This window comes from Salvelinus alpinus, chromosome 17 (genome assembly GCF_045679555.1).
Source record: "Salvelinus alpinus chromosome 17, SLU_Salpinus.1, whole genome shotgun sequence".
NCBI lineage: Eukaryota > Metazoa > Chordata > Actinopteri > Salmoniformes > Salmonidae > Salvelinus > Salvelinus alpinus.
In genome coordinates this window covers 16574941-16601495 of record NC_092102.1, presented here as the reverse complement: position 1 = coordinate 16601495, position 26555 = coordinate 16574941, and the positions used below count along the sequence as shown (strand labels likewise).

General features: G+C 43.4%; 1 protein-coding gene across 1 annotated transcript; it reads left to right on the top strand.

Moving 5' to 3' along the window:
- Positions 1-3341: 3341 nt before the first annotated feature.
- On the top strand, positions 3342-25024 carry LOC139542320 (voltage-gated potassium channel regulatory subunit KCNG1-like). The gene is made up of 3 exons (XM_071347594.1): positions 3342-3481; positions 20910-21803; positions 23128-25024. The coding sequence occupies exons 2-3, from the start codon at positions 20991-20993 to the stop codon at positions 23851-23853; spliced, it is 1539 nt and encodes a 512-aa protein (XP_071203695.1). The 5' UTR covers positions 3342-3481; positions 20910-20990; the 3' UTR covers positions 23854-25024.
- Positions 25025-26555: the final 1531 nt, after the last annotated feature.

The following is a 26555-nucleotide window of genomic DNA, read 5'->3' as shown; positions in this document are numbered from 1 at the left end:
GCCACTTTCTCAGTTCTGTTTGGAATTATTCAATTAACCAAACACCAAAGCTTCTGCCAAGCAGAGCAGAGAAAATAAATTGGAATAGGCCCAAAAAAGTATAAACATTTGGAACTATGAGTTTTTATCTGCATTTTTGTCCAAATTGTGTTATTGACACAGTCTTGTTCTGTTGAATGTTCTCTACCTACATTACCAGTGAAAAGTTTGGACACACCTACTCATTCCAAGGTTTTTATTTATTTTGACTATTTTCCACATTGTAGAATAATAGTGAAGACATCAAAACTATGAAATAACGCATGTGAAATCATGTAGTAACCAAAAAAGTGTTAAACAAATCTAAATATATTTTCTATTTGAGATTCTTCAAAGTAGCCACCATTTTCCTTCATGACAGCTTTGCACACTCTTGACATTCTCTCAACCAGCTTCATGAGGTAATCACCTGAAATGCAATTAAATTAACAGGTGTGGAATTTCTTTCCTTCTTAAAGCGTTTGAGCCAATCAGTTGTGTTGTGACAAGGTAGGGTTGGTATACAGAAGATAGCCCTATTTGGTAAAAGACCAAGTCCATATTATGACAGTCCATCATTACTTTAAGACATGACGGTCAGTCAACCCGGAACATTTCAAGAATTTTCAAAGTTTCTTCAAGTCGCAAAAACCATCAAGCGCAATGATGAAACTGGCTCTCATGAGGACCGCCACAGGAAAGGAAGACCCAGAGTTACCTCTGCTGCAGAGGATAAGTTCATTAGAGTTACCAGCCTAAGAAATTGCAGCCCAAATAAATGCTTCACAGAGTTCAAGTAACAGACACATCTCAACATCAACTGTTCAGAGGAGACTGCGTGAATCAGGCCTTCATGGTAGAATTACTGCAAAGAAACCACTACTTAAGGACACCAATAATAAGAAGAGACTTGCTTGGGCCAAGAAACTTGAGCAATGGTCATTAGACTGGTGGAAATCTGTCCTTTGGTCTGATGAGTCCAAATTGGAGATTTCTGGTTCCAACCAGTGTCTTTGTGAGACGCATAGCAGGTGAACGGATAATATACGCATGTGTGGTTCCCACCATGAAGCATGGAGCAGGAGGTGTGATGGTGTGGGGGTGCTTTGCTGGTGACACTGTCTGTGATTTATTTAGAATTCAAGGCACACTTAACCAGCATGGCTACCAGAGCCTTCTGCAGCAATATGCATCTAGTTTGCGCTTAGTGGGATCTTTTGTTGTTCAACAGGACAATGACCCAACACACCTCCAGATTGTGTAAGGGCTATTTGACCAAGAAGGAGAGTGATCGAGTGCTGCAGCAGTAGACCTGGCCTCCACAATAACCTGACCTCATCCCAGTTGAGATAGTTTGGGATGAGTTGGACCGCAGAGTGAAGGAAAAGCATCCAACAAGTGCTCAACATATGTGCGAACTCATTCAAGACTGTTGGAAAAGCATTCCAGGTGAAGCTGGTTGAGAGAATGCCAATTGTGTGCAAAGCTGTCATCAAGGCAAAGGTGGCTACTTTGAAGATTCTAAAGTATAAAATATATTTTGATTTGTTTAACACTTTTTTGGTTACTACATGATTCCATATGTGCTATTTCATAATTTTGAGGTCTTCATTATTATTTTACAATGTAGAAAATAGTAAAAAAAACTAAAAAACATTGAATGAGTAGGTGTGTCCAAACTTTTGACTGGTACTCTATATAATACTCTAAGTTCCAAATTCATGTTAAGTTCTAAATGGCCATTATTGTTTGAGCCCTTAATGCTGATTGGCTGAAAGCCGTGGTATATCAGACCTTATGCCAGGGGTATGACTAAACATTTATTTTTAACGTTCTAATTACGTTGGCTAACCAGTTTATAATAGAAATATGGCACTTCAGGTGATTGTGGTGTATGGCCAGTATACCACGGCTAAGGGCTGTTCTTAGACATGTAAATTAGATATGTCTTTATTTAATTCTCAATACATTTCAAAAAACATGTTTTCACTTTGTCATTATGGGTATATTGTGTGTAGATGTGGAAGAAAAAAAATATATTCAATCCATTTTGAATTCAGGCTGTAACACTACAAAATGTGGAAAAAGTTATCTTAATCTGATCTGTTGTCGCAGAGAATTTTCCAGCACACCAGCGGCTTACAGTTAGTGCATTCATCTTAAAATAGTTAGGTGGGACAACTACATCACAGGCATAGTAGGTACACTTTTCCTCAATAAAGGAGCTATCGGCAAAGTCAGAGCTAGAGGGGGGGGGGGGGGGGGGGGGTCCAAGTGCAATTGTGTTGGGGGCGGTCGGTTGAGGTGAGGAGGGGTATTATTTAAGATACTCTTTGAAAAGGTAGGGTTTCAGGTGCTTTTTGAAGATGGGCAGGGACTCTGCTGTCCTAGCTTCAGGGGGAAGATGGTTCCACCATTGGCAAGGACAGAGAAGAGCTTGGACTGGGCTGAGCAGGAGCTGGGTGGGAGGGCCAAGAGACCAGAGGCGCCAGAACGGAGTGCTCAGGTTGGGGTGTATGGTTTGAGCAATTAGGGTTTGAGCAATTTGAACAATTATAATCCACATAATAATTCACATTTCCTGTTGCTGCAGGATTATTTTCCTGCTGAGAAACTGGTCAAATTAAGATAGTAGGCTATATCTGTAACATTTTGAGTGAATATATTTATACCATTTTGAAATGGACATAAAGAATAGGATGGAGGAAGAGGGTATCTGACAGTGAAAAAATAACACTTTTTTAACACTGTTGATAATGGTAGACTGTACCTACACCAACCACTAATTCAAAATGTGAGGAACCACACTATGTGAACCTCAGGAGGGTAACTTCAGGGGACAAATATATATATATATATATTTAAATCTTTATATAACTAGGCAAGTCAGTTAAGAACAAATTCTTATTTTCAATGACAGCCTAGGAACAGTGGGTTAACTGCCTTATTCAGGGGCAGAACAAAAGATTTCTATCTTGTCAGCTCAGGGATTCAATCTTGCAACCTTGCGGTTGCTAGTCCAACGCTCTCACCACTAGGCTACCTGCCACCCCAAGCTGTATTAATATAAACCGTCCACATGAGTCTACGGTCAAATAAGAGGGATTATTCCTGTTTCAAAGGTGGAACCCTCCGCTATGCTCACCAGCTAGATGCTGGTTGCTGTGGATTTCTGTGAAAAGCTCTCAGAATAATGGCAGAATGGCACATCCCACCTGTGATGTCAGAGCTGCGAGACTAGCTGTTGATGTAGAGAGGAAGGGGGAGCCTATAGCCTGTTGCTCATGATCATCAAATAGCCTGCTAGTACTCTATAAGCCTTGTGCCTGTGCGCAGAGAGAGCAGAGTTGGTGTTCGATGCAGAAGCGACAGCAACAGTTAGGACTTCAGGTTTTCTTGCATTTCTGATCACTTTGTATAAACTGAAACTCACAGCTGTGGGAAGAAATGATACGCAACCACAGTGAGTATTTCATCATATTTGTTCTTATTTACCTCATCTCAGGGGATGTTAATACACATACTGTACAGTATGTCAATCCCTTTTGACAGCTCATGTAACAGTAAATGCATGGCGGTATCAACTAAGTGCTATCAGTATCCACCAAGACGTGGTAAGTGTGTATCTGTTGATGCTGACCACCCTATCAACATTTTAGGGACTGTAATTTGTTGTAATTTTCAGTGTAACACATGATAAACCATTGAGTGATGTAATATTAGAATTGTTAATGTACTAATCACCCCCACAGTTGCCATGATTATGATCATGTTTATCTAACGAGCATGTTGTTATGTTCACCAACAGTTAGTTGGAAAAATGAGTCAACCATGCATCACATTAAGATGACAGAATTGTTACGTTTTTATAAGGATACTCTTGCACACATTGATATTTTCACATGTACAGTAGCTACGTATGTACTGCAAGTTTACATTTCCCCTCAGGTTTTGAATTAAATATGAATTATATACTATTCTTCCAGGGCCATAAACATTTGAGCTACTGTGCACTCTGATTGTATCCAATGGTTCCATCTGTTCATTTATTCTAATGTTATCACTCCATCTCCATGTCTCTGACAGATGACTATGATTAGCATACCGTAGATCACTACATGGTAACAGAGTGGCCAATATATTACATATGGTATATGGTAAGTCACTTAAAAAATATATATATTTGCCAGATTTTGTTGAAATTCCGTAGCTGTAGCATCCGAGCAACATACAGAAAATGCTATTCAAAATGGCCAAAAAGACAGAATTTAAGCTGAATTTATGCTTCACAAGACACAATGGTTCCAGCATGATTGGTACCTAGTAATTTCACAGTCTGACAGACGTATTACACATTAGAGAGTGAATACTATTGACTGACAGATAGGTTACTCAACATAATATACGTTTCTGGAGTCAAAAACTGCATAACAATGTTTTATCATACTCCTTGCCCACAGTTCCCCATATTTGGTTGTAAGTGTAGAGACCCGCTACACTAATCTATTCAGGGCTTGGAGACACAAGTTAGACAGACATTGATAGCTATATCAGTCTGACTACATGAATGTCGAGTCTATGCATAAGGAGCTAAGAGACTTTTGGCTGCTTTTGGCATTTTCACACTCTACATACAGTACCTAACATGTTTCTGCTCTACACTGTAAACCCCTACACAGATATTCTATATTTAGTTGCAACCGGCAACATGAAGGAAGCAATGCTCAAAACCTTGATTACATCTCTGAAAGCCACTACTGGAAATTGATTAATGGCAAATTATGAGCAATACCAGACATAAGAAGTGAAGCAATATGAGCTGTGTTGATTTACTAGCGCTACTGTTGTTAGATCACATATGTAAGAGGGTCATTAATCAATTGTGATACTACCAATAATCTGACCATGATTTTCCTCAAATGTAATCGTGCACAGAATGCAAGTTCTTTCTTTAGACCCCTTTATGATGTATGTTGTGTAATCTATAGATCTATTTCACCCACTCTGCAAGGTCATTCTGATTTTAATGAAATTAACTAAAGACTTTCTTGTATTTACATCTATAGCAGTCATGCTCCCCCATTCCACCCAGACTGGGCCAGTGCCAGAGTAAATATAATCTGCTTATTCCCAGATGTCTTTAAAAGTGGAGGACCTGAGCGACATGTCCTTACATATCATTAGATCAGACTGCAGAGTCGCCATTTTAACGGCATTAAAAAACTTACATTCTCAATGCACCTGAGGAAAATAGTCTACAGAGCCCTTTCTGCTCTCTGGTCAGGGCTAACTGTCGACACAAGTTAGGCTGGGATAGGTGGTGTGTGATTGGAGAGCAAAACACTTCACTCTTCCCCCATTTTCACATAACTTGAGTTGAGTGCCTTAAAACGTTGGCTAGTTACAGCATTAAATATTCAATAGCAATTGATGTACAGTACAAATCTCCCGTCTAGAATGATTTATATATTTTGGGTCTGAGTAATTTGGGCAAACCAACACTGGCTGAACAGTAAGCAGACAGAAGCTTACAATAAAAATGATGTGCATTTAAACAGCATTAGACATTTACTATCTCCTTTTCTACAATAACATGTTACAGTACAAATCCTTGCTGACAGCAGATTATAATTTACAGAGGAACCTACTGTCCATCTTTTTGAGTCACTAACCATTCTATCAAATCTATCCCATTGGCTACCAGTACCACTGGTGAAAGTACCAGTCTTCACTCAACTCCACACAAAACAACTTTGTCCCCTGTTGTAATTTCCTAGAGCCCAGATCTGTTAATCCATCCCATCAACTAAAGTAGTTTCTCCTCTCTGTTCAGGCTGACACAAATCTAATAATGGTTTCCAGAAAGACTGGATGTTGTTTTTTCTAATTTTTTGTGCAAAACGATCCATCTCTCATCCCTCCATCTCTCTTTTATCTGTCGTTCAATGTCCTCCCTGCCAGACCATCCAAATGAGGCCTGTAGTGGGGTCTGGTTTGGTCTAGTAGCCACTCAGAGCAATCCCTTCTAACACTCTGTCCCTGCAGTGACAGGACAGACATGACAGGCAGCTCTCTTCATGAACATCAGACATCAGACCTTCTGCCTGTGCACATCCCTACTGGGACTCTTGTATCAGCGAAGAGCAGGATTAGGGTCAATTGAACCTTAATTAAACGTGCATACCTTGCACCGTCCGAGACAGGTATGGACAGTACTATAACAGGATACTAATGTGTGGTAATGTAATGCACACAGTCTCACAGCTGAGATTTTGCATAATCATTACGCAATCTAAAGTTGTGTTCTGTTCCATCTGTGAGTTTACTTTCCAACTCAGAGAGTGTGATATCAAACAAAGAGACCACAGAAAATGTGGATGGACAAGAAAGAAACCATATGCATAAGAACCAAACCCATGAGAACAAGATAAGAATACTTACCTCATAAAGCTAGATAGAAACTACATTTTGCTTTACAAATGTCCTTTTACGGGCACAATTAATCTAAATTATGAAGATTGAGAGGTACTCTCTACAATTTACAAGAACATCTAAGTTCCTTGGGCAGAAAGATACAGTAGATTGTGCGCAGAATTCCCCAAGTGTTGTCCACTGGCCAATTATGTTTCCAGTTCTGTAGCCTAATGATCACTTAAATATGACAGGGAAAAACTACTCTCTATTCCAAACCAGTGCCGTAGAGAGTCAAGACACTTCAGAAAGAAGAATATGGAGGTTACGTTAAGGTGGAGGGTGGAAGGTGTAGGGTTGAGAGTGAGCGTTTGGGTGCTACCCTAATTATTGTCAGTCACGGTGTGGCGGCGTTGAGGGGATGAGGAGGAGTGATAATATGTGTGCAAAGCTGAGGCATAATATGGAGCAGCCAGGCAGAAAAGGAGGAATTGGCAGTGTCTTCTCAGCTTCTGTCTGGGTAGTCCTGAGGGCACGAAGAAGGACAAGGACGGAACACTAAGATTAATGGAGAAAATGGTCAAAGTTCGATAATTCCCATTAGCGGCCTGACATTTGCTGAGTGTGGAAAGAATCTACCGAAGGAAAGACAACTGCAACTGCAAGATAGGACATCTCCATAGGTTGGCGTTGAAAGGTTCCCCACTACACACATAAATTAGAAAGATGGCATAAAGGATTTTCTTTTAAAGTAAGAGCAACAGGAAAGATTAAGAATGTTTTCATTATCATTTCATAATCCAAGTATGCAAATCTGAAGTACAGTATGTAAAATATACGATATACTGTATGAAACCAACTGTTGGTTATATGAAAGATATAAAGTAAAAGTATTAAAGTATGGTGTGGATTAAAGTAAATCACATTTGGATATTGTGGACCATGGTGAGGGCTAGCATGGCAATTACATCCCTTGAGATATTTCTTGTTCAAATGTAGTCAGTATTTATTAAATCCACCCACTTACATCAGAAAAGGGCCTTTTTTTCTATTCCGCAATTCCTGCCGGAGTTTCTGTTAGCATAGGTCTTACGATGTAAGGTTTGCTCCAGGCATTGAATCTTGCCTGCATAAAAAATAGATTTGAAAACAGAGAGGGAGAGAGCGAGCAAGAGAGACAGAGACAGAGACAGAGTATTGGCTCAGTATTTCTGTGGTCAAAAGTCAATTTCAACACTACGCACTTCGAGTTCATTAAGTTAGATGGGTTTCTAAAGGAAAACAATGTTGTTCAGATGGTCATTATGTGGTCTGAATGGTCATTAGAGGAGAATGTAAGACTCCAGTTCAGGCTGTATACTGTTGTCATCTTGAATAGCCTACTTGCACCACACATTTGAGATCGGGGTCAAAAACAAATGGTTTTAGGTCTACAGTACGTAGACACTGTTACGGGTTGATGAGAAGGATAGTCCTCCCAGGAGAGGAGAGCACACAAGCCATTAGAAAAATAGGGACCCAGTCCTCCAGACAGACTTGTTTTGATCAATTTTGGCAAAGTAAGACACGTCTGTAGTAGAAGGTGAAAAATATTTACCACTCTACTCACACCACATAGACAGGATTATTAAATAATGACAGAGAATACAAAACGAATAAAAAGTAACGAACCGTATTACTAAAGAAAGATACAGTACCACTCAAAAGTTTGAACACACCTACTCATTCAAGGGTTTTCTTTATTTTTACATTTTCTACATTGTATAATAATAGTGAAGACATCAAAACTATGAAATAACACATATGGAATCATGTAGTAACCAACATTAAACAAAGTGTTAAACAAATCAAAATATATTTTAGATTCTTCAAAGTAGTCCCCCTTTGCATTGATGACAGCTTTGCACACTCTCGGCATTCTCTCAACCAGCTTCACCTGGAATGTTTTCCCAAAAGTCTTGAAGGAGTTCCCACATATGCTGAGCACTTGTTGGATGCTTTTCCTTCACTCTGTGGTCCAACTCATCCCAAACCATCTCAATTGGGTTGAGTTCGGAGGTTTATGATTATGGAGGCCAGGTCATCTGATGCAGAACTCGATCACTCTCGTTCTTGGTCAAATAGCCCTTACACAGCCTGGAGGTGTGTTGGGTTATTGTCCTGTTGAACAAGAAATTATATTCCCACCAAATGCAAACCAGATGGGATGGCGTATTGCATCAGAATGCTGTGGTAGCCATGCTGGTTAAATGTGCCTTGAATTCTAAATAAATCACTGACAGTGTCACCAGCAAAGCACCCACACCATCACACCTCCTCCTCCATGCTTCACAGTGGGAACCACACATGCAGAGATCATCCGTTCACATACTCTTCATCTCATAAAGACACAGCGGTTGGAACCCAACATCTCCAATTTGGACTCATCCAATCAAAGGACAGATTTCCACCGGTCTAATATCCATTGCTCAAGTTTCTTGGCCCAAGCAAGTCTCTTCTTATTATTGGTGTCCTTTAGTAGTGGTTTCTTTGCAGCAATTCGACCACAAAGGCCTGATTCACACAGTCTCCTCTGCAATTTCTGAGGCTGGTAACTCTAGTTAACTTATCCTCTGCAGCAGAGGTAACTCTGGGTCTTCCTTTTCTGTAGCGGTCCTCATGAGAGCCCGTTTCATTGTAGCACTTGATGGTTTTTGCTACTGCACTTGAAGAAACGTTCAAAATTCTTGAAATTTTACGCATTGACTGACCTTCATGTCTTAAAGTAATGATGGACTGTCATTTCTCTTTGCTTATTTGAGCTGTTCTTGCCATAATATGGACTTGGTCTTTTGCCAAATAGGGCTATCTTCTGTATACCAACCCTACCTTGACAACACACAACTGATTGTCTCAAAAGCAATATGAAGGAAAGAAATTCCACAAATTAACATTTAACAGGGCACACCTGTTAATTGTAATGCATTTCAGGTGACTACTTCATGAAACTGGTTGAGAGAATGCCAAGAGTGTGCAAAGCTGTCATCAAGGCAAAGGCTGGCTACTTTGAAGAATCTCAAATAGAATCTCAAATTATTTGTTTAACACTTTTTTTGGTTACTACATGATTCCATATGTGTTATTTCATAGTTTTGATGTCTTCACTATTATTCTACAATGTAGAAAATAGTAAAAATAAAGAAAAACCCTTGAATGAGTAGGTGTGTCCAAACTTTTGACTGGTACTGTATATGATTTGCATATTCAAATTCAACCTGAGTTTTGAATTTCACAGACCTTGATTCTGTATTGAATTGTAAATATTTGATTTATGAGAGATTAGCAAAATGTGGACATTGGATCTAAACTTAACATATAAGTGTAGAGATCAAAAAGAACTCAATAAGATGAATTTAAGCATTGTATAATTACTATAATGTACTTGTTTTTACACAGACTTATCTGAAACCAAAACATATTTTACTCATGACCAAACCAATGACCTCTAAAAGCTAACATAAACTTTAATGTTGATTTAAAGTGTGCCAGAATTGAGAAAATATCACCAAATAAGGATCACCTCTGATCAACTTATAGCCTTTCTCAGACACTTGAAGTGAGTTGCTCACTACATTTCCAATGCAGTTTGAGTCAGATTCTCAAGGCGCTGTAGGAAATCTGCTGTATTTGTGTTACATTTCGAAGCCACGGACAACTCTAAAATTTCAGTAATAAAGCCTTTCCCAGACCCTTGAAGTGTCCTGTATAATCTGCTAGTGCTTTTTTGTGTCAGTTTCTCGAAGCACAGTTGGAGACGCGTGAGCTCTGCAGATAGAAAGAATCACAGCCCAGGCCAGTGACTCACAAGCAATCTGGAGAGAACATGCCCTTTGGCAAAGCTGCAATAGATAGCGCGGCATAGCACCGGCACGGAGAGGCCCATCGACAGAGGGCCAGACCTTAGGCGATCTGGTGGAGAGAGAAACATTTCTTTGGCTCCGTGTTGTTTCATCTCTTCCTCAGAGATTTCTGGGAGATACAGCTCTCCCTCAAGGAGGTGTTAAAAGGCACAGTAGAGTTCTAAAACACAACTACTTCACGGGCGCTCCTGTGACTGGAAACAGGCCAAAGGACCACCTGTTACTACTGGCCCCAGAGAGAAAACAAGCGGCGCCAGAGCGATTGAAGGGTTTTATCTATCCGGTCTTTGCCATCCATGTCTTTGGGCAAAGAAGAGGAGAGGAATTTAAGATCATTTATTTGAGAATTTTATCTTTGGAGCATGAAGAAGACATAATTGTTCTGCAATTTAGAGTGGAATGTTCTTTTTACTGTCTTTGGGCAAAGAAGTGGAGAGGATTTTAATAATGTTTCACAATAATGTTTCTTACAGATTGGTATCTATCAGTATAATATCCTTGGAGCATCAATAAATTAGCCAATTTAATGGCCATTTCATTTTACTGGATATTTAGGATTTTATAAGCAGATAGGACACCGTTTGTTGAAACTAAAATGGTCTATTTATCACACTACTGGTGATATGTTTTGAGTACTCCATCAAGATACAGAATGCTGTTGAGAATAACTGCAGTGTCATTGGCCATCACAAAAGTAGCCTGTATAGTTTGTTCAAGTGGTTGAGCAGATTCAAGCTGCTGTTCGTTGTGACAAATGTTTCGCCTCACCCCATCTCGTACATATCCACATATCTACTTTCCATTTCCATTTGAGTCATCTATCAGACCCTCTTATCCAGAGCGATTAATCAACAACCCCATCCTTGCTGAACTCCACTGGCTTCCGGTCAACTACACGATTGACTTTAAAATAATCCTCCTAGTGCCTTAAAGCCTTGAATGGATTGAGACCCACCTACATCAGTGACCTCATTTCTATCAATGAGCGACCTCGCACTCTCAGCAACTCCCTACTGCTTCAATTGCCCAAGACACGTCTCCGTACTATGGGGGACCGAGCCTTCTGAGAGATGCTCCATCAATCAGAACTTTTAAAACAGCCTTAAAACACATTTCTACAGTCCTCATCTGGAAAGTCCTTTTAGGACATATTATTGCCACTTCCTGCCTTGATTCAAAATGGAGAATGTTTATTGTCAGGAAGAGTGGGGTGTGCCCAACTACACAAGTGGCAATTAGTAAACACACAACAAAAGAGTTCAAGTTTCAGACGCTTTTACTTTAGCTTTAAGTTTTACAGATTTTACTTGCTAAGCTTTTAAGTGTCTCTGGCGTTTTAGTCCACAAAATTGGAGAGTAGGCACGCTCTGGCTGTCTTCCTAACTGCTTCACTTGAGTGAGGTCCAGCCTGCACTCTTGTGCCAGTCAGTTGATTAGGGAATGCCTTGCAGGTGTGCTGATTAGTAATCCTGCACAGGTGTGTTGGGTGAGCAAAGCTGTGGCACTGTCTTCGGCTGGCCTGGGGCCGAAGGCAGTGCAGCTTTCCACAGTGCTGCTGTCCATTATGCTGCAGCCACTGCCGCTGCCCACGGTGCTGAAGTGAGCACACCTGTCTCCTGTGCTGAGGTGGCTGGCTCTGTATATGGTGCTGAACTGGGCATCCTTCAGCCACATCTATGCCCATGTCTCTCACGGTGACACATGTACTGTATATTGTATTTTATTATCATTATTTATAGTTTTGCCTATGTAGAGCTTTGAGATAACACTGTAATGAAAAGCACTATACATATTAAATGGATTATCATTAGTATTATTAAGATACTTTTCCCCTTCTATTTAAGATGGGGCCCTCTGTTCTTTAGAAACAACCAGTGGCAAACCAAACACAGATTGCTCCCATGGGAAACCAAGCAGGCTAAATGAGAGGAATAGGTGAATGTCAATGTACTACATCATCTTTGGCTTCGCTTGGGGTGGTTCACTCTAATGTGACAGGTGGGAAACAGAGAAGTAATCATTGGCCTGAGGCACTGACAGTGCAAACGCCTAATAACCACCCACTGACCGTGACGCACTGCGATACATACATTTTTATACGTTTTGTCATATGTTTTTTTTATTTACAACTAAAACGTGTGTTGTATTGTGGGATTGGTAGTCATTTCACACACAGCAAGATGGAAATTGTAGTGTTACAAAAGGCTATTCTTTATAGTTGCAGAGAGTGAGGCTGTATAACTAAGAGGTGATTGTATTGTAAAAAGTGTTAAGTATCACATGCAATCAATCCATCCCTAAGTGCTATAGCTACCATATAGTCTGACAAAATCAAAGCAGCACTGGAAAAACTACACTGCAACTGTTACGCAATGGATAGCAGATGTTTTCTGACAGGAAATGGTTGGCTATGTTTATATCAATTCATCTAGATGAGTAAACGTGTTCAAATATGTGTGCACAGTATCTTTATGTAACAGGGACCAACGGTGTGGGTTTAGTGTTGCATCATTAGACGATAATGATCAGTTTGTTGTGACTGAACCGGGTACTGGGGTTGGGGTTGCCTCTGCTTAGCTGCCTTAAAGGTATAGGGGTCAGCCATATGATGTACAAGCAGGGGGACACTGTGTATGCAGTGTCATTATGCAGTGGTCCTGAAATAGAAGTTTGCTATAAGATCTTGATTCCCATGTACTGTAAATGTAACTATATCACCTTGGGCTATGAATTAGTCTTGCCAAGTTCTCACCAGTGTTTTCGTTCCAAGTACATTTATCATCTCACCCCAGTGTTTATCATAGTTACATGACTCCTCTACGTGATACACGGTTGCCCTACGGCTGCAAAGAACCAACAGCATGTGTGACATCCACTACAATTACATCCACAAGACGACCAGACCCCAGATCATTTCAGGTGTTGTCCATCGAGCATCAACATCACAGTGAAATCATATGTTGCCTATCCATTAGACAGAGCTTTTAAGTGCATTACAGAGGAAATCAATCACAATCAGCAACCGTTTCAAGCATCTAAAATCAACCAATACATGTAACAGGGTTTATTTTGTTGAGGCTTTTGCCTATTAGTGACACACAGTGAGAAAAGACAGGGAATCAATGATTTATTAATGTTTTTATTTTTTCATATGACCTCGCACATGTTGATTCCACATCTGTTATGTGTTAACTGTACATTATGGTCACATCAAATCAAAGTTTATTTGTCACGTGCGCCGAATACAACAGGTGTAGAACTTACAGTGAAATGCTTACTTACAGGCTCTAACCAATAGTGCAAAAAAGGTATTAGGTGATCAATAGGTAAGTAAAGAAATAAAACAACAGTAGAAAGACAGGCTACAAAAGTAGCGAGGCTACATACAGACACCGGTTAGTCAGGCTGATTGAGGTAGTATGTACATGTAGATATGGTTAAAGTGACTATGCATATATGATGAACAGAGAGTAGCAGAAGCGTAAAAGAGGGGTTGGCGGGTGGTGGGTGGCGGGACACAATGCAGATAGCCCGGTTAGCCAATGTGCGGGAGCACTGGTTGGCCGGCCCAATTGAGGTAGTATGTACATGAATGTAAAGTTAAAGTGCTTATGCATATATGATAAACAGAGAGTAGCAGCAGCGTAAAAGAGGGGTTGGGGGGGGGGTCACACAACGCAAATGGTCCGGGTAGCCATTTGATTACCTGTTCAGGAGTCTTATGGCTTGGGTTAAAAACTGTTGAGAAGCCTTTTTGTCCTAGACTTGGCACTCCGGTACCGCTTGCCATGCGGTAGTAGAGAGAACAGTCTATGTGTCACGAATCCCGCTTCCTGAGTCTGGGTTTGCCTGTGTGTCTGTCCTGGAGTGTGTTTCAGGTGTCCTGGAACGCACCCTGTCTGGTTGCCGGGCGAATTAGCTCATTGGGAGATTGGTTTCACCCGCACCTGTTTCCCGTCAGTAATCTGCACACCTGTCCTGATCATCATCTCTACCCTTCAAAAGCTCTGACCTGACTTCCATTCCCTGCCGGATCGTTAGCCATGAATAGTATGTTGTGCCTGAGTACCAGACTCCAGTTGGATAGAATTTGTTTTGTTGTTTTCATTTACGTATTGCTTGCCTTGAACTTACCTCCGTTTGTTTTGTCTTCAGTTACTCACCTGGATCATTCACTCCATTCCCGCCTGGTTGACAGAGGATTCTGCTACTACATTGGATTCACCTATTTCCTCTCATCTACTCACCACCGCTGCCCGTTACGCCATCTGGATATATCTACCTTTTCACATTTCACTGTAAATAAATACTCACCTTCTTCCTACGCTCCTTGTCCTGGTCTGCTTCTGGGTTCGATCTTGAAAGATCGTGACAGAACGATCCGGCCAGTAATGAACCCAGCGGACCTGGACTCCGTTTGCCATGCCATTACCCTGCAGGAGAAGAAATTGGGACAACACAATACGGCGCTACAGGAGATAGCGAGTTCGATCCAGAATTTTTCTGCTAGCTTGACACAAGTCCAGGATCAGCTCAGTTTGCAGGTGATTCATTCACTACCGGTTTCACCCATCTCACCTGCCGTGTCTGAAGCGGTTCCATTTCGTGAACCCAAGGTACCGACGCCTGATAAATATGAAGGGGATTTGGGAAGATGCCGTTCGTTTCTTATGCAGTGTGGGTTAGTGTTTGATCTACAGCCCCATTCTTACGCCACTGACAAGGCTAGGATAGCCTTTGTTATTGAACTGTTGCGTGGAAGAGCTCTGGAATGGGCTTCAGCCGTTTGGGAACGACAGGGAACCTGCACGGCTTCATATCAGGAGTTCACGGGAGAGATGAGGAAGCTTTTTGATCATCCAGTCCGAGGTAAGGACGCAGCTAAACGTTTGTTCTCTCTTCGCCAAGGAGATCGCAGTGTGGCAGATTTTATGATTGAGTTCAGGACATTGGCTGTGGAGAGTGGTTGGAATGAGGAGTCACTACAAGCGGTTTTTTACAAGGGGTTGTCAGATGAACTTAAGGATGAGCTGATTTCTTATCCAGAGCCTAGTGACTTAGACAGCTTGGTCGCTTTATCTATTCGGGTTGATAATAGAGTCCGAGAGAGAAGGAGGGAGAAGCAGGGGGGTCTATCCAATCAATCTGTAACTCGGTTACCATTCGGTTCAGGAGGTGAACCAGGACGTATTGATCGTTATTCTCCACAAGGGATTAGTGGAGGAGTCTTGCCACCAGATTCTGAACCAATGCAAGTGGGGCGACACGGGCTAACTAAGGAGGAGCGCCAAAGTAGACGTGAGACCAATAGCTCTTTCTACTGTGGTAGATCGGGACATTACAACTCCGCTTGTCCACAGCGCCCGTTAAACTGCCCGGCTCGCTAAATTTGGGAGGAATTTTAGCGAGCCAGTTTCAATCTCTCAAGGATCTTGTCAGACCCCGTTTTCCTGCGACCCTTATGAATAAGGATCAGAGTTTTGACCTGAACGCTTTTATCGATTCAGGTGCCGATGGCAACTTTATGGATGCCGACTTGGTGGAACTGCTGGGGCTTTCCAAGGAGCAATTGCCGGAAGCCATTGAAGCAACCACTCTGAACGGCAGTAGTCTGGCACGGATCACTATGAGGACTGAACCGGTTAAGATGTTGGTGTCGGGAAATCATTCAGAGTTTATCTTTTTCTTCATTTTGTCCTCGCCCCATGTTCCTCTGGTTCTTGGTTACCCCTGGCTGAAGGAACACAATCCCTCGTTTGATTGGGTGACAGGGAAGGTAACTAGTTGGAGCATTGAGTGTCATGCTAACTGCCTTAGGACTGCCTGTTCTCCTGCTGTTTCCAGTCAGGTCAGTGACTCTGCTCCTCCTGATTTGTCCCTGGTTCCAGAAACATATCACGAGTTGGGTGAGGTATTCAGTAAACAGAAGGCTCTGTCTCTTCCTCCCCACCGACCTTATGATTGTGCGATTAATCTGTTTCCTGGATCTGCCTTTCCCAAGGGACGGTTATACAGTATCTCTCGACCGGAACGTGAGGCCTTGGAGACCTACATCAAGGAGTCTCTAGCTACAGGTCTCATTCGGCCATCGTCATCACCTTTGGGAGCAGGATTTTTTTTTGTGAGCAAGAAGGATGGTTCTCTTCGACCGTGTATTGATTATCGGGGTTTGAATGAGATTACGGTTAAGAACAAGTATCCCCTGCCCTTGATGAGCTCGGCTTTCGATTCCTTACAGGGTGCTACGGTTTTTACGAAGCTTGATTTACGTAATGCTTATCATTTGGTTCGGATCAAGGAGGGGGACGAGTGGTTGACTGGGTTCAATACTCCGATGGGACATTTTGAGTACCAGGTGATGCCGTTTGGACTGACCAATGCTCCGGCGGTGTTCCAAAGTATGGTGAATGACGTTTTGAGAGATATGATTGGGATTTTTGTGTTCGTTTACCTGGATGATATCCTCATCTTCTCAAAGGAGCTTTCTAGCCACGTTCTGCATGTCAAGCAGGTCCTGCAGCGGTTATTGGAGAACCGTCTGTTCGTGAAGGCGGAGAAGTGTGATTTTCACGCCCATACTACGTCCTTCCTCGGGTACATCATATCCAGGGGAGAGATCAAGATGGACCAAGAGAAGGTTCGGGCGGTTCGGGATTGGGTCCAGCCCGGTACAAGATTGCAGCTCCAGAGATTCCTGGGGTTTGCGAATTTTTATCGGAGGTTTATCCGTGACTACAGCCGGGTGGCTGCACCTTTAACTGCCCTGACGTCTTGCACCAGAAAGTTCTGTTGGACTCCTGAGGCAGACCGAGCATTTCTGGACTTGAAGAGCCGATTCACCAACGCCCCGATTCTCTCTCAACCTGACACTTCCCGTCAGTTCGTTGTGGAAGTGGATGCTTCTGATGTGGGTGTGGGCGCCATCCTGTCCCAGCGTAGCTCCACTGACGGTAAACTCCATCCCTGCGCTTTCTACTCTGGTCGTCTTTCTCCAGCTGAAAGAAACTACGATGTGGGTAACCGGGAGCTTCTCGCTGTGAAGTTTGCCTTGGAGGAGTGGCGGCACTGGTTGGAGGGAGCGGAGCAACCGTTTGTGGTCTGGACTGACCACAAGAATCTGGCTTACGTACAATCGGCTAAACGTCTCAACGCCCGTCAGGCTAGGTGGGCCTTGTTTTTTGGACGTTTCAATTTTTCCCTGACATTCCGACCTGGGTCTAAGAACGGGAAGGCGGACGCCCTGTCCCGGATGTTCTCTAAGACGGAGGAGAGTGGGGTCAAGACTGAGACGATTCTTCCCCAGAATGTTGTCGTGGGAGCCGTTACATGGAGGATAGAGGAGGATGTGATGGCGGCCCTTCGGACGCAGCCCGGCCCCGGTAACGGTCCACCCGGTCGGTTGTTCGTACCCGAGTCGGTCCGTTCTGCTGTCCTTCAGTGGTCCCACGCCAGCAAGATAGCTTGTCACCCTGGCGTTGCTCGGACTATGGCACTACTGCGCAGACGTTTTTGGTGGCCTGCCATGGGAGAAGATACCCGGAGGTTTGTTGCCGCATGTCCTGTTTGTGCCCAGAACAAGAGTACCAATCGGCCCAGCTCTGGGCTTCTTCATCCCCTACCTATTCCTCGGCGACCTTGGTCGCATCTGGCCCTGGATTTTGTCACGGGATTGCCCCCTTCTGTTGGGAACACGGTCATTCTGACCATTGTGGACAGATTCAGCAAGTTTGCTCATTTTGTTCCTCTCTCCAAGCTTCCATCGGCTACGGAGACGTCCGAGATCCTGGTCAGGGAGGTTTTCAGGGTTCACGGATTGCCCAGTGACATTGTGTCTGACCGTGGTCCTCAGTTTACCTCTGCTGTCTGGAAATCCTTCTGTTTGGCCATTGGAGCTACAGTCAGTCTCACTTCTGGATTTCACCCACAATCTAATGGTCAAGCGGAGAGAGCCAACCAGAAGATGGAGTCCACGCTGCGTTGTCTTGTCTCCTCTGATCCCACCTCTTGGTCATCTCAATTACCCTGGGTTGAGTATGCCCATAATACCCTTCCTTCATCTGCCACTGGGATGTCCCCCTTCCAATGCCTTTACGGATACCAACCTCCTTTGTTTCCTTCTCAGGAGAGGGATCTCTCGGTTCCTTCTGTCCAGACCCATATTCGTCGTTGCCACCGGACCTGGCATCGGGCCAGGAAGGCTCTCCTTAGAGTTTCTGACCGGTATCAGATACAGGCGAACCGTCGCCGTATTCCTGCCCCAGCTTATACGGTTGGAGATAAGGTTTGGTTGGCTACACGGGATCTTCCTCTACGGACGGAGTCAAGGAAGTTGTCACCTAAGTTCATTGGTCCGTTTGTAGTGGAGAGAATCATAAATCCTGTGGTGGTTCGACTCAAGTTGCCTGCAACACTTAGAGTGCATCCCACTTTTCATGTCTCCTGTCTCAAGCCGGTTCACCTCAGTCCTCTGTTGCCTCCTCCTCCTCGTCCTCCTCCTCCTCGGATGATCGGAGGTGGTCCTGTCTACACGGTGCGCCGCATCATGGACTCCAGACGGCGGGGTCGAGGGTACCAGTTTCTAGTGGACTGGGAAGGATATGGTCCAGAGGAGAGGAGTTGGATTCCTCGGCGACAGATTCTGGATGACGACCTGATTCGTGACTTCTACCGCCTCCATCCTGGCGCTCCAGGTAGTCCGCCCGGTGGCGTTCGTCGGAGGGGGGGTACTGTCACGAATCCCGCTTCCTGAGTCTGGGTTTGCCTGTGTGTCTGTCCTGGAGTGTGTTTCAGGTGTCCTGGAACGCACCCTGTCTGGTTGCCGGGCGAATTAGCTCATTGGGAGATTGGTTTCACCCGCACCTGTTTCCCGTCAGTAATCTGCACACCTGTCCTGATCATCATCTCTACCCTTCAAAAGCTCTGACCTGACTTCCATTCCCTGCCGGATCGTTAGCCATGAATAGTATGTTGTGCCTGAGTACCAGACTCCAGTTGGATAGAATTTGTTTTGTTGTTTTCATTTACGTATTGCTTGCCTTGAACTTACCTCCGTTTGTTTTGTCTTCAGTTACTCACCTGGATCATTCACTCCATTCCCGCCTGGTTGACAGAGGATTCTGCTACTACATTGGATTCACCTATTTCCTCTCATCTACTCACCACCGCTGCCCGTTACGCCATCTGGATATATCTACCTTTTCACATTTCACTGTAAATAAATACTCACCTTCTTCCTACGCTCCTTGTCCTGGTCTGCTTCTGGGTTCGATCTTGAAAGATCGTGACACTATGACTGGGGTGGCTGGGGTCTTTGACAATTTTTAGGGCCTTCCTCTGACACCGCCTGGTGTAGAGGTCCTGGATGACAGGCAGCTTAGCCCCAGTGATGTACTGGGCCGTATGCACTCTGTAGTGCCTTGCGGTCAGAGGCCGAGCAATTGCCGTACCAGGCAGTGATGCAACCAGTCAGGATGCTCTCGATGTTGCAGCTGTAGAACCTTTTGAGGATCTCAGGACCCATGCCAAATATGTTTAGTTTCCTGAGGGGGAATAGGCTTTGTCGTGCCCTCTTCACGACTGTCCTGATTACATAGTAAAATATGTTATCCTATTTAAAAGTCAAAGGATTTAGGCCAACTACATCTGTGACATGAACAGACCACTTATTTGAATGAACTTATAAGTTAAATTGCAGGATACATAAAGTCAATAAAAAATCCTAACTAGCAACAAAGATGCTTTGCCTCTTCCTCTAGTACATTCCCCCATATGAACAGTACATAGAAAACTAGCTAGCTAGCTACCATTATTACATTAACCAACATTATCTTCGATCTTAATCAAGATATTGTGAATGACTGACTGACATCAACAATAATTGTGGGTAGTCATTAAACAAATATGCCAAGAATACCAATGCTACTAAAAACAAGTTAGCACAGTTAATAAAGTTACTAAAGAGAAATGTCCACCGAGTTGTGTGGACATAGGACGAGCAACTAGCTATCTTCCCAGCTAATTCTTATTTGCTACCAGCCAGAAAAGTCAAAGCAGAGATGGTATTTTGTAGCTAACTACCAAGCTACCCTACCAAAGTTATGTCGGTAATTCAGTTAAATGAAAAGATGTAACGTTTGGAAAAACTCTGGAGTCACCGGTGTCTGACTTCAACTCGAGTGCTTTTACCAATATTTTTGCTGGGGTTGGGGTGGAGGAGGACTTGGAGTTTGATGTGTATGACATCCTACATTTTAAAACATAATTTCTAGGAAAAGTATTTTTAAATACTTAATGTCTAATATGTTCAGTTGGTGGCTTTAATGCTTAATAAAAAGGCCAGGAATCTTTTGACGTTCCAAAGAACCATATTGTCAACAACAAGAACTTTCCTCAAAGAACACAAATATCTTAATCAGGAAAGAGTTCAACCTGGTCCTGGAACCCGCAAGCCAACAAAGAACAATCTACGAACGTTCCTTTGTAGTATATGTAGGCCTACCCAGTACCTGTATCCTTTGCATATGAGATTATAAAATAATGATACATAGAATTTTGTGTTTGTCCTTTCCTCTCCTTCTAAAGGTAAGCATGTGCCAGTGAGAGGTCGACCACAGGGATGTGACCAGCGATGGAGGTAGAGGGGTTGTTCCTGTATAGGTAAAGATGACGCTGCTGGCAGGTGATGGCTCGGACTACGACTACAGCGCTCTGAGCTGTGCCTCTGATGCCTCCCTCCTCCTCCTCCCTCAACCCCCGCCCCTGTCAGAGCAGGAGGCCCTCAAGGGGGCCTACTACAAACGGGCCCAATTACTTCCCGAGGACTCAGACCACCTCCTCACCAATGCTACCTCGCTCTTCACTACCCATAAACTCCACGTCATCATCAACGTGGGTGGGCTGCGTTATCAACTACCCTGGACCACCTTGGAGGACTTCCCCCTGTCCCGACTGGGCCAGCTGCGCCTCTGCAGCAGCTTCGACGAGATCATGTGCGTCTGCGATGATTACGACATCGCTCGAAATGAGTTCTTCTTCGACCGCTCGCCCTGTGCCTTCCGCACCATCCTGACCTTCCTGCGGGCTGGGAAGCTGCGGTCCCTCAGGGAGATGTGTGCCCTCTCCTTCAGGGAGGAGCTGCACTACTGGGGGGTCCCTGAAGAGAACCTGGAGTGGTGCTGCCGTCGCCGCCTCATCCAGAGGGTGGATGAGTGTGACGAGTTGGAGCGGGCTGCCCAGGAGGACGAGGAGGAGGAGCTGATGATGGACACGGACAGCGGGCACCGTAGGGGTTCCACCGCCCTGGCTACGGAGACCCGGATGGGACATTGTATGAACAAGCTGAGGGACATGGTGGAGAGGCCCCACTCGGGCTTGCCAGGAAAGATCTTTGCCTGTCTGTCGGTCTTGTTTGTCACCATCACGGCTGTCAACCTGTCCATCAGTACCATGCCGGCCATGAGAGAGGAGGAGGAGCAAGTAGGTGGACATTTTGAGGACCAGGAGGCCTCAGTACAGGGCAACAGGTTATACACTCTGTACACTTCCCAGACACTTGATAACAAAACCTGCATTTTGAAATTGTAAAAAAAAACATTTTGAATATCAGAGCTGTAATGTAAAGCACAAAGAGCATTTGTCAAGTTAAAGTAATAATGGATTACGTGCGTGGGCTATAATTTGCAAAGAAAACACATCTGAAACATTTGGAAAAGTCTTGTTCGAATTTAATATACATTCTCATTAACATGGCGGACTTGAATCACTGCAGTAATTCCTCTTTTTTTGGCCTCGGTAGCCAGATAAAAAGAAAATTGGAGTGACACACACACACACACACACACACACACACCACTGCACTTCTCTGGTTTCACTGTGAGTTCTAGGAGAGTACTTCCAGTTGGAGCAAAAGCAATTCATTCATTTTTAGCCTCAGTTATCTGGTTGTAACCATAATGGAACATATTTTTTAACCCAGAAGGTAATTCATTACCCCAGAGGTGATGGACATTAGATGGTGCTCCAAAGGCTGATACCTGAGCACTGCATTCCAAAATTCCATCCCTGATAGATTATATTGTTAGACTGTTTGAATCAATTGAAGAGGAGAATTTTGCGATCTAAACGCTGTTCTGTCTGAGAACAAGCTTATTGTACACTCTGTGTGGAAATGATACACTGGTATAAGTCGTTTCCTACTCTGTGGGAGTGTTTCGTGATAATAGTGCATGCGTTCTTCTGAAATAGAATCAACTCAAAGGCCACTTTATATCATACCGTATGTGCTTTGAATCGGTTAACAATTGAATATCTACAAAACAACCTTCCTAATAATACATAACCTTCGGCCTTGGAGAGCATTATTTCATGTTAACTAAATTCAGAAATTAGTTTTGGTTTTTGTTTCAGTACATAGGTTTTGTAGCTGAGTAAAGCAACACGTACTTTCACAGCACCTCACTCTGTGCAGAACCGTCTGAGCAGAGAACAGAGAACATAAAAAATATTGGTAACAAGCTGTGAACAGAAAATATTTGGGCTGTAATGAATGGAGTCTGTGTTCAACGCCCTGCAGTCTACGATTTGACATTTGAGGAATAGAATTTGGCATACCTCAATAACGTACCTTAGATTTTAGGCAGCACCATAGCTCCCTCTGGTGTCAACCTACTCTTGCAACAACAAAAAGTCAAGAATGAGTTCAGAACAAAAGCCTATACACCTTGTGGCTTGGTGTATAGAACACTGCTGTATATGCTAGATGTTTATATACAGGTGATAACCAATATCTCGTGTCTCTTAGGGCAAGTGCTCCCAGATGTGCTACAACATCTTCATTGTGGAGACGGTGTGTGTGGGCTGGTTCTCCCTAGAGTTCACCCTGCGCTTCATCCAGGACCGAGACAAACTAGCCTTCCTGAGACGCCCTCTGAACCTCATAGACGTGGTGGCAATCCTGCCCTACTACATCACCCTGGTAGTGGACAGCTACCAGGGGGAGAAGAAGGTGGGCTCGGGAAGTAGTTACCTGGACAAGGTGGGTCTTGTGCTCCGGATCCTCCGCGCACTGAGGATCCTATATGTGATGCGGCTGGCCCGCCACTCCTTGGGCCTGCAGACTCTGGGGCTGACGGCGCGGCGCTGCACACGGGAGTTTGGGTTGCTCCTCCTCTTCCTCTGTGTGGCCATTGCTCTCTTCTCCCCGCTGCTCTACCTCATCGAGAACGAGATGGCCGCCACCCACGAGTTCAGCAGTATCCCCGCCACCTACTGGTGGGCTGTCATTACCATGACAACAGTGGGCTACGGGGACATGGTTCCGAGGAGCATTCCGGGTCAGGTGGTGGCGCTAAGCAGTATCCTGAGCGGGATTCTTCTCATGGCATTCCCAGTCACCTCCATCTTCCATACGTTCTCCCGGTCCTACGTGGAACTGAAGCAGGAGCAGCAGAGGCTACTGCAAAGACGGACACACTTCCTGTTACGCAGGAGGATGGGTGGGCTGGGAAGTAACATGTCGCTGGAGTGACTACCCCAGCTGTGGCTCCTCTGAGACCAGGGGCCGGGATGACTGAAGAGGAGGAGAAGGAGGAGCAGCAGGAGGAGCAGTAGGTGGAGGAGGGAGAATTAAAGAACACGAAGCACAGAGAGAATAAAACAAAAGAGGCGTTATGACTTGTCAACTTCATCTGTGAACAGCGACCCAGATGACTGTGGATGATGAGAGAAAAAAATCAAGGACACAAAGCACAGAGACTACGGAGAGAAATCTGAGAGAGAAACAAATAAGGGTTAAGAGGACCTTAACCCTGCTCTGCTAAAAATGTTTTAGTTTATTATTCTTCTCTGGACGATGTCATCTCTGTCTGCCATTATGAGGTAATAGAGGCCAGAAATGTTCCCAGAAACCAGAAGATCTGCACAATAACAGAAAGAAGATTGGAATGAATCGTATTAGATCATTGACATTTTGCTGTATAACAGTACATTATATTCCATAAATGCATAAATCAAAAATAACCTACAGTATAAGCTATATGTAATATGTGATCGATTTCTTATTCATTTTTGTGTCTCAATTGTGAAGAGTGAGTCCAGTCCATAACCATATTTCTTAAGAGTTAGATGTAATGGAGGTGTATTGGTGCTCAGCAATGTTAGGGGTTGCATATGCAATTTTATGTATGAAACATTGAAGAAACATGTATATGTCCGTAGTTGTTGTGTGCTCCGTGTCTTAAAAATGTATTTCTAAATAATGCTGTTGGTTGCTAAATATTTACAACTGAACTGAAGCTGATCTGCCTCGTGATGGCTTGGACTCATTTGTAATTTCACTAACTAAATAACTGCTATTTCCCAAACAATTATACGTCTATTGGGTCCTACTAATCACCCCAAACAACCCAAAAGTACCAACAAGTACCCAAAAGTACCCAAAAGAACCCAATAGTACGCAGAAGAATCCCCAAAAAAACGAATCAGGTACCCAAAAGAACCCCAAACAGCAGTGGAGGCTGGTGTCAGGAGCTATAGGAGGACAGGCTCATTGTAATAGCTGTCATGGAATAAATGGAACGGAGTCAAACATGTGGTTTCTATATATTTGATGTGTTTGATACCGTTCCATTATTCCATTCCAGCCATTACAATGAACCTGTCCTCCTATAGATCCTCCCACCTGCCTCCTCTGCCAACCCAGTACCAAAAGAACCCAAAAGATCCCCAAACAACCCCAAACAGGTACTCAAATGATCAATTCAGGTTCACGTTTCTGATGTTTCAGGTGTTACGCCACGTTCACATAACTAGTAAACTCTGAAATATCTGACTTGCTGATTGTCTATAACTACAATCAGTTAGCAAGTCGGAAATGTCCTAGTTCTGACTAGCATGTGAACATGGCGTAACACCTGAAACATCAGAAACGTGAACATGAACTGATCATTTGAGTACCTGTTTGGGGTTGTTTGGGGATCTTTTGGGTTCTTTTGGTACCGGTTTGGCAGAGGAGGCAGGTGGGAGGATCTATAGGAAGACGGGCGCGTTCACTTTTGTCAAGACAGTGACCAACGTTGGTCACCAACTTTCAAAGTGTGTTGCATTATGGGTATAAAAATTGTCCGACTACATCGGCTACATGACCTTTACAACAATCATATGATCAAAGGTCATGAACTTCGACTGCAGTCAACTGAACATTTCTTCAGTTGCTCCTCAGCAACTGAAACCTGAATTCGGATCCAAAGAGATGAGCCTCTTCAATTATTTTGATGTTGCCACCTATCATTGGTTATTATCAATGCATGTTTACTGTTTTGGGTGGATGACTATTTAGAGCTTAAATACACCTTTATCTTTACATCCGAACAATCTAATTACATAGGCCTACATGTGATCCAAATTTCTAACATAAATAAATGAAATATCCTACTTGTGATGCTAGATGATACTGTAATGTTGTGTCCCATGTTATATCCTACAATTTATTTGTTTAATCTGTAATATTGTTGTCACCAAACAAATGCAAATGTGTTGATTGTCTATTAAGTGTGAATAAAATTGAATACATATTATAAGCTGCACATTATTTTAGGGGATTTCTACACTGGCAACTTTAGAGGCTTAATCTGTGTCCAGGAAAACCAGCCCTTAATGAGCAAGTATCCCAGACGCCAGTCGTGGGGTCAATACCAACTGCGTTTGACTGCTTGGCATATTGTTTGGCAAGTAATTTATGTGAACTGATGTACATGTATAGTCTAATCCTGTTCATATTGTTTACCCAGTACGTGAACTGATGTGCATGTATAGTCTAATCCTGTTCATATTGTTTACCCAGTACGTGAACTGATGTGCATGTATAGTCTAATCCTGTTCATATTGTTTACCCAGTACGTGAACTGATGTGCATGTATAGTCTAATCCTGTTCATATTGTTTACCCAGTACGTGAACTGATGTACATGTATAGTCTAATCCTGTTCATATTGTTTACCCAGTACGTGAACTGATGTACATGTATAGTCTAATCCTGTTCATATTGTTTACCCAGTACGTGAACTGATGTGCATGTATAGTCTAATCCTGTTCATATTGTTTACCCAGTACGTGAACTGATGTACATGTATAGTCTAATCCTTTTCTGTACAGTGAGTGTTTTGTCCTTCATGCGCTTGAATCAAATTCTGTTCTTTACATGCTGACTGACAAAAGCAACATAAAGGTTGAG

What these genes read in the sequence shown, in the direction of transcription:
- LOC139542320 (XM_071347594.1), top strand. Translation starts at nt 20,991, where the DNA reads ATGACGCTGCTGGCAGGTGATGGCTCGGACTACGACTACAGCGCTCTG. An exon ending in TGAGAGAGGAGGAGGAGCAA is followed by an intron (nt 21,804 to 23,127) that starts GTAGGTGGACAT and finishes CGTGTCTCTTAG; the next exon opens with GGCAAGTGCTCCCAGATGTG.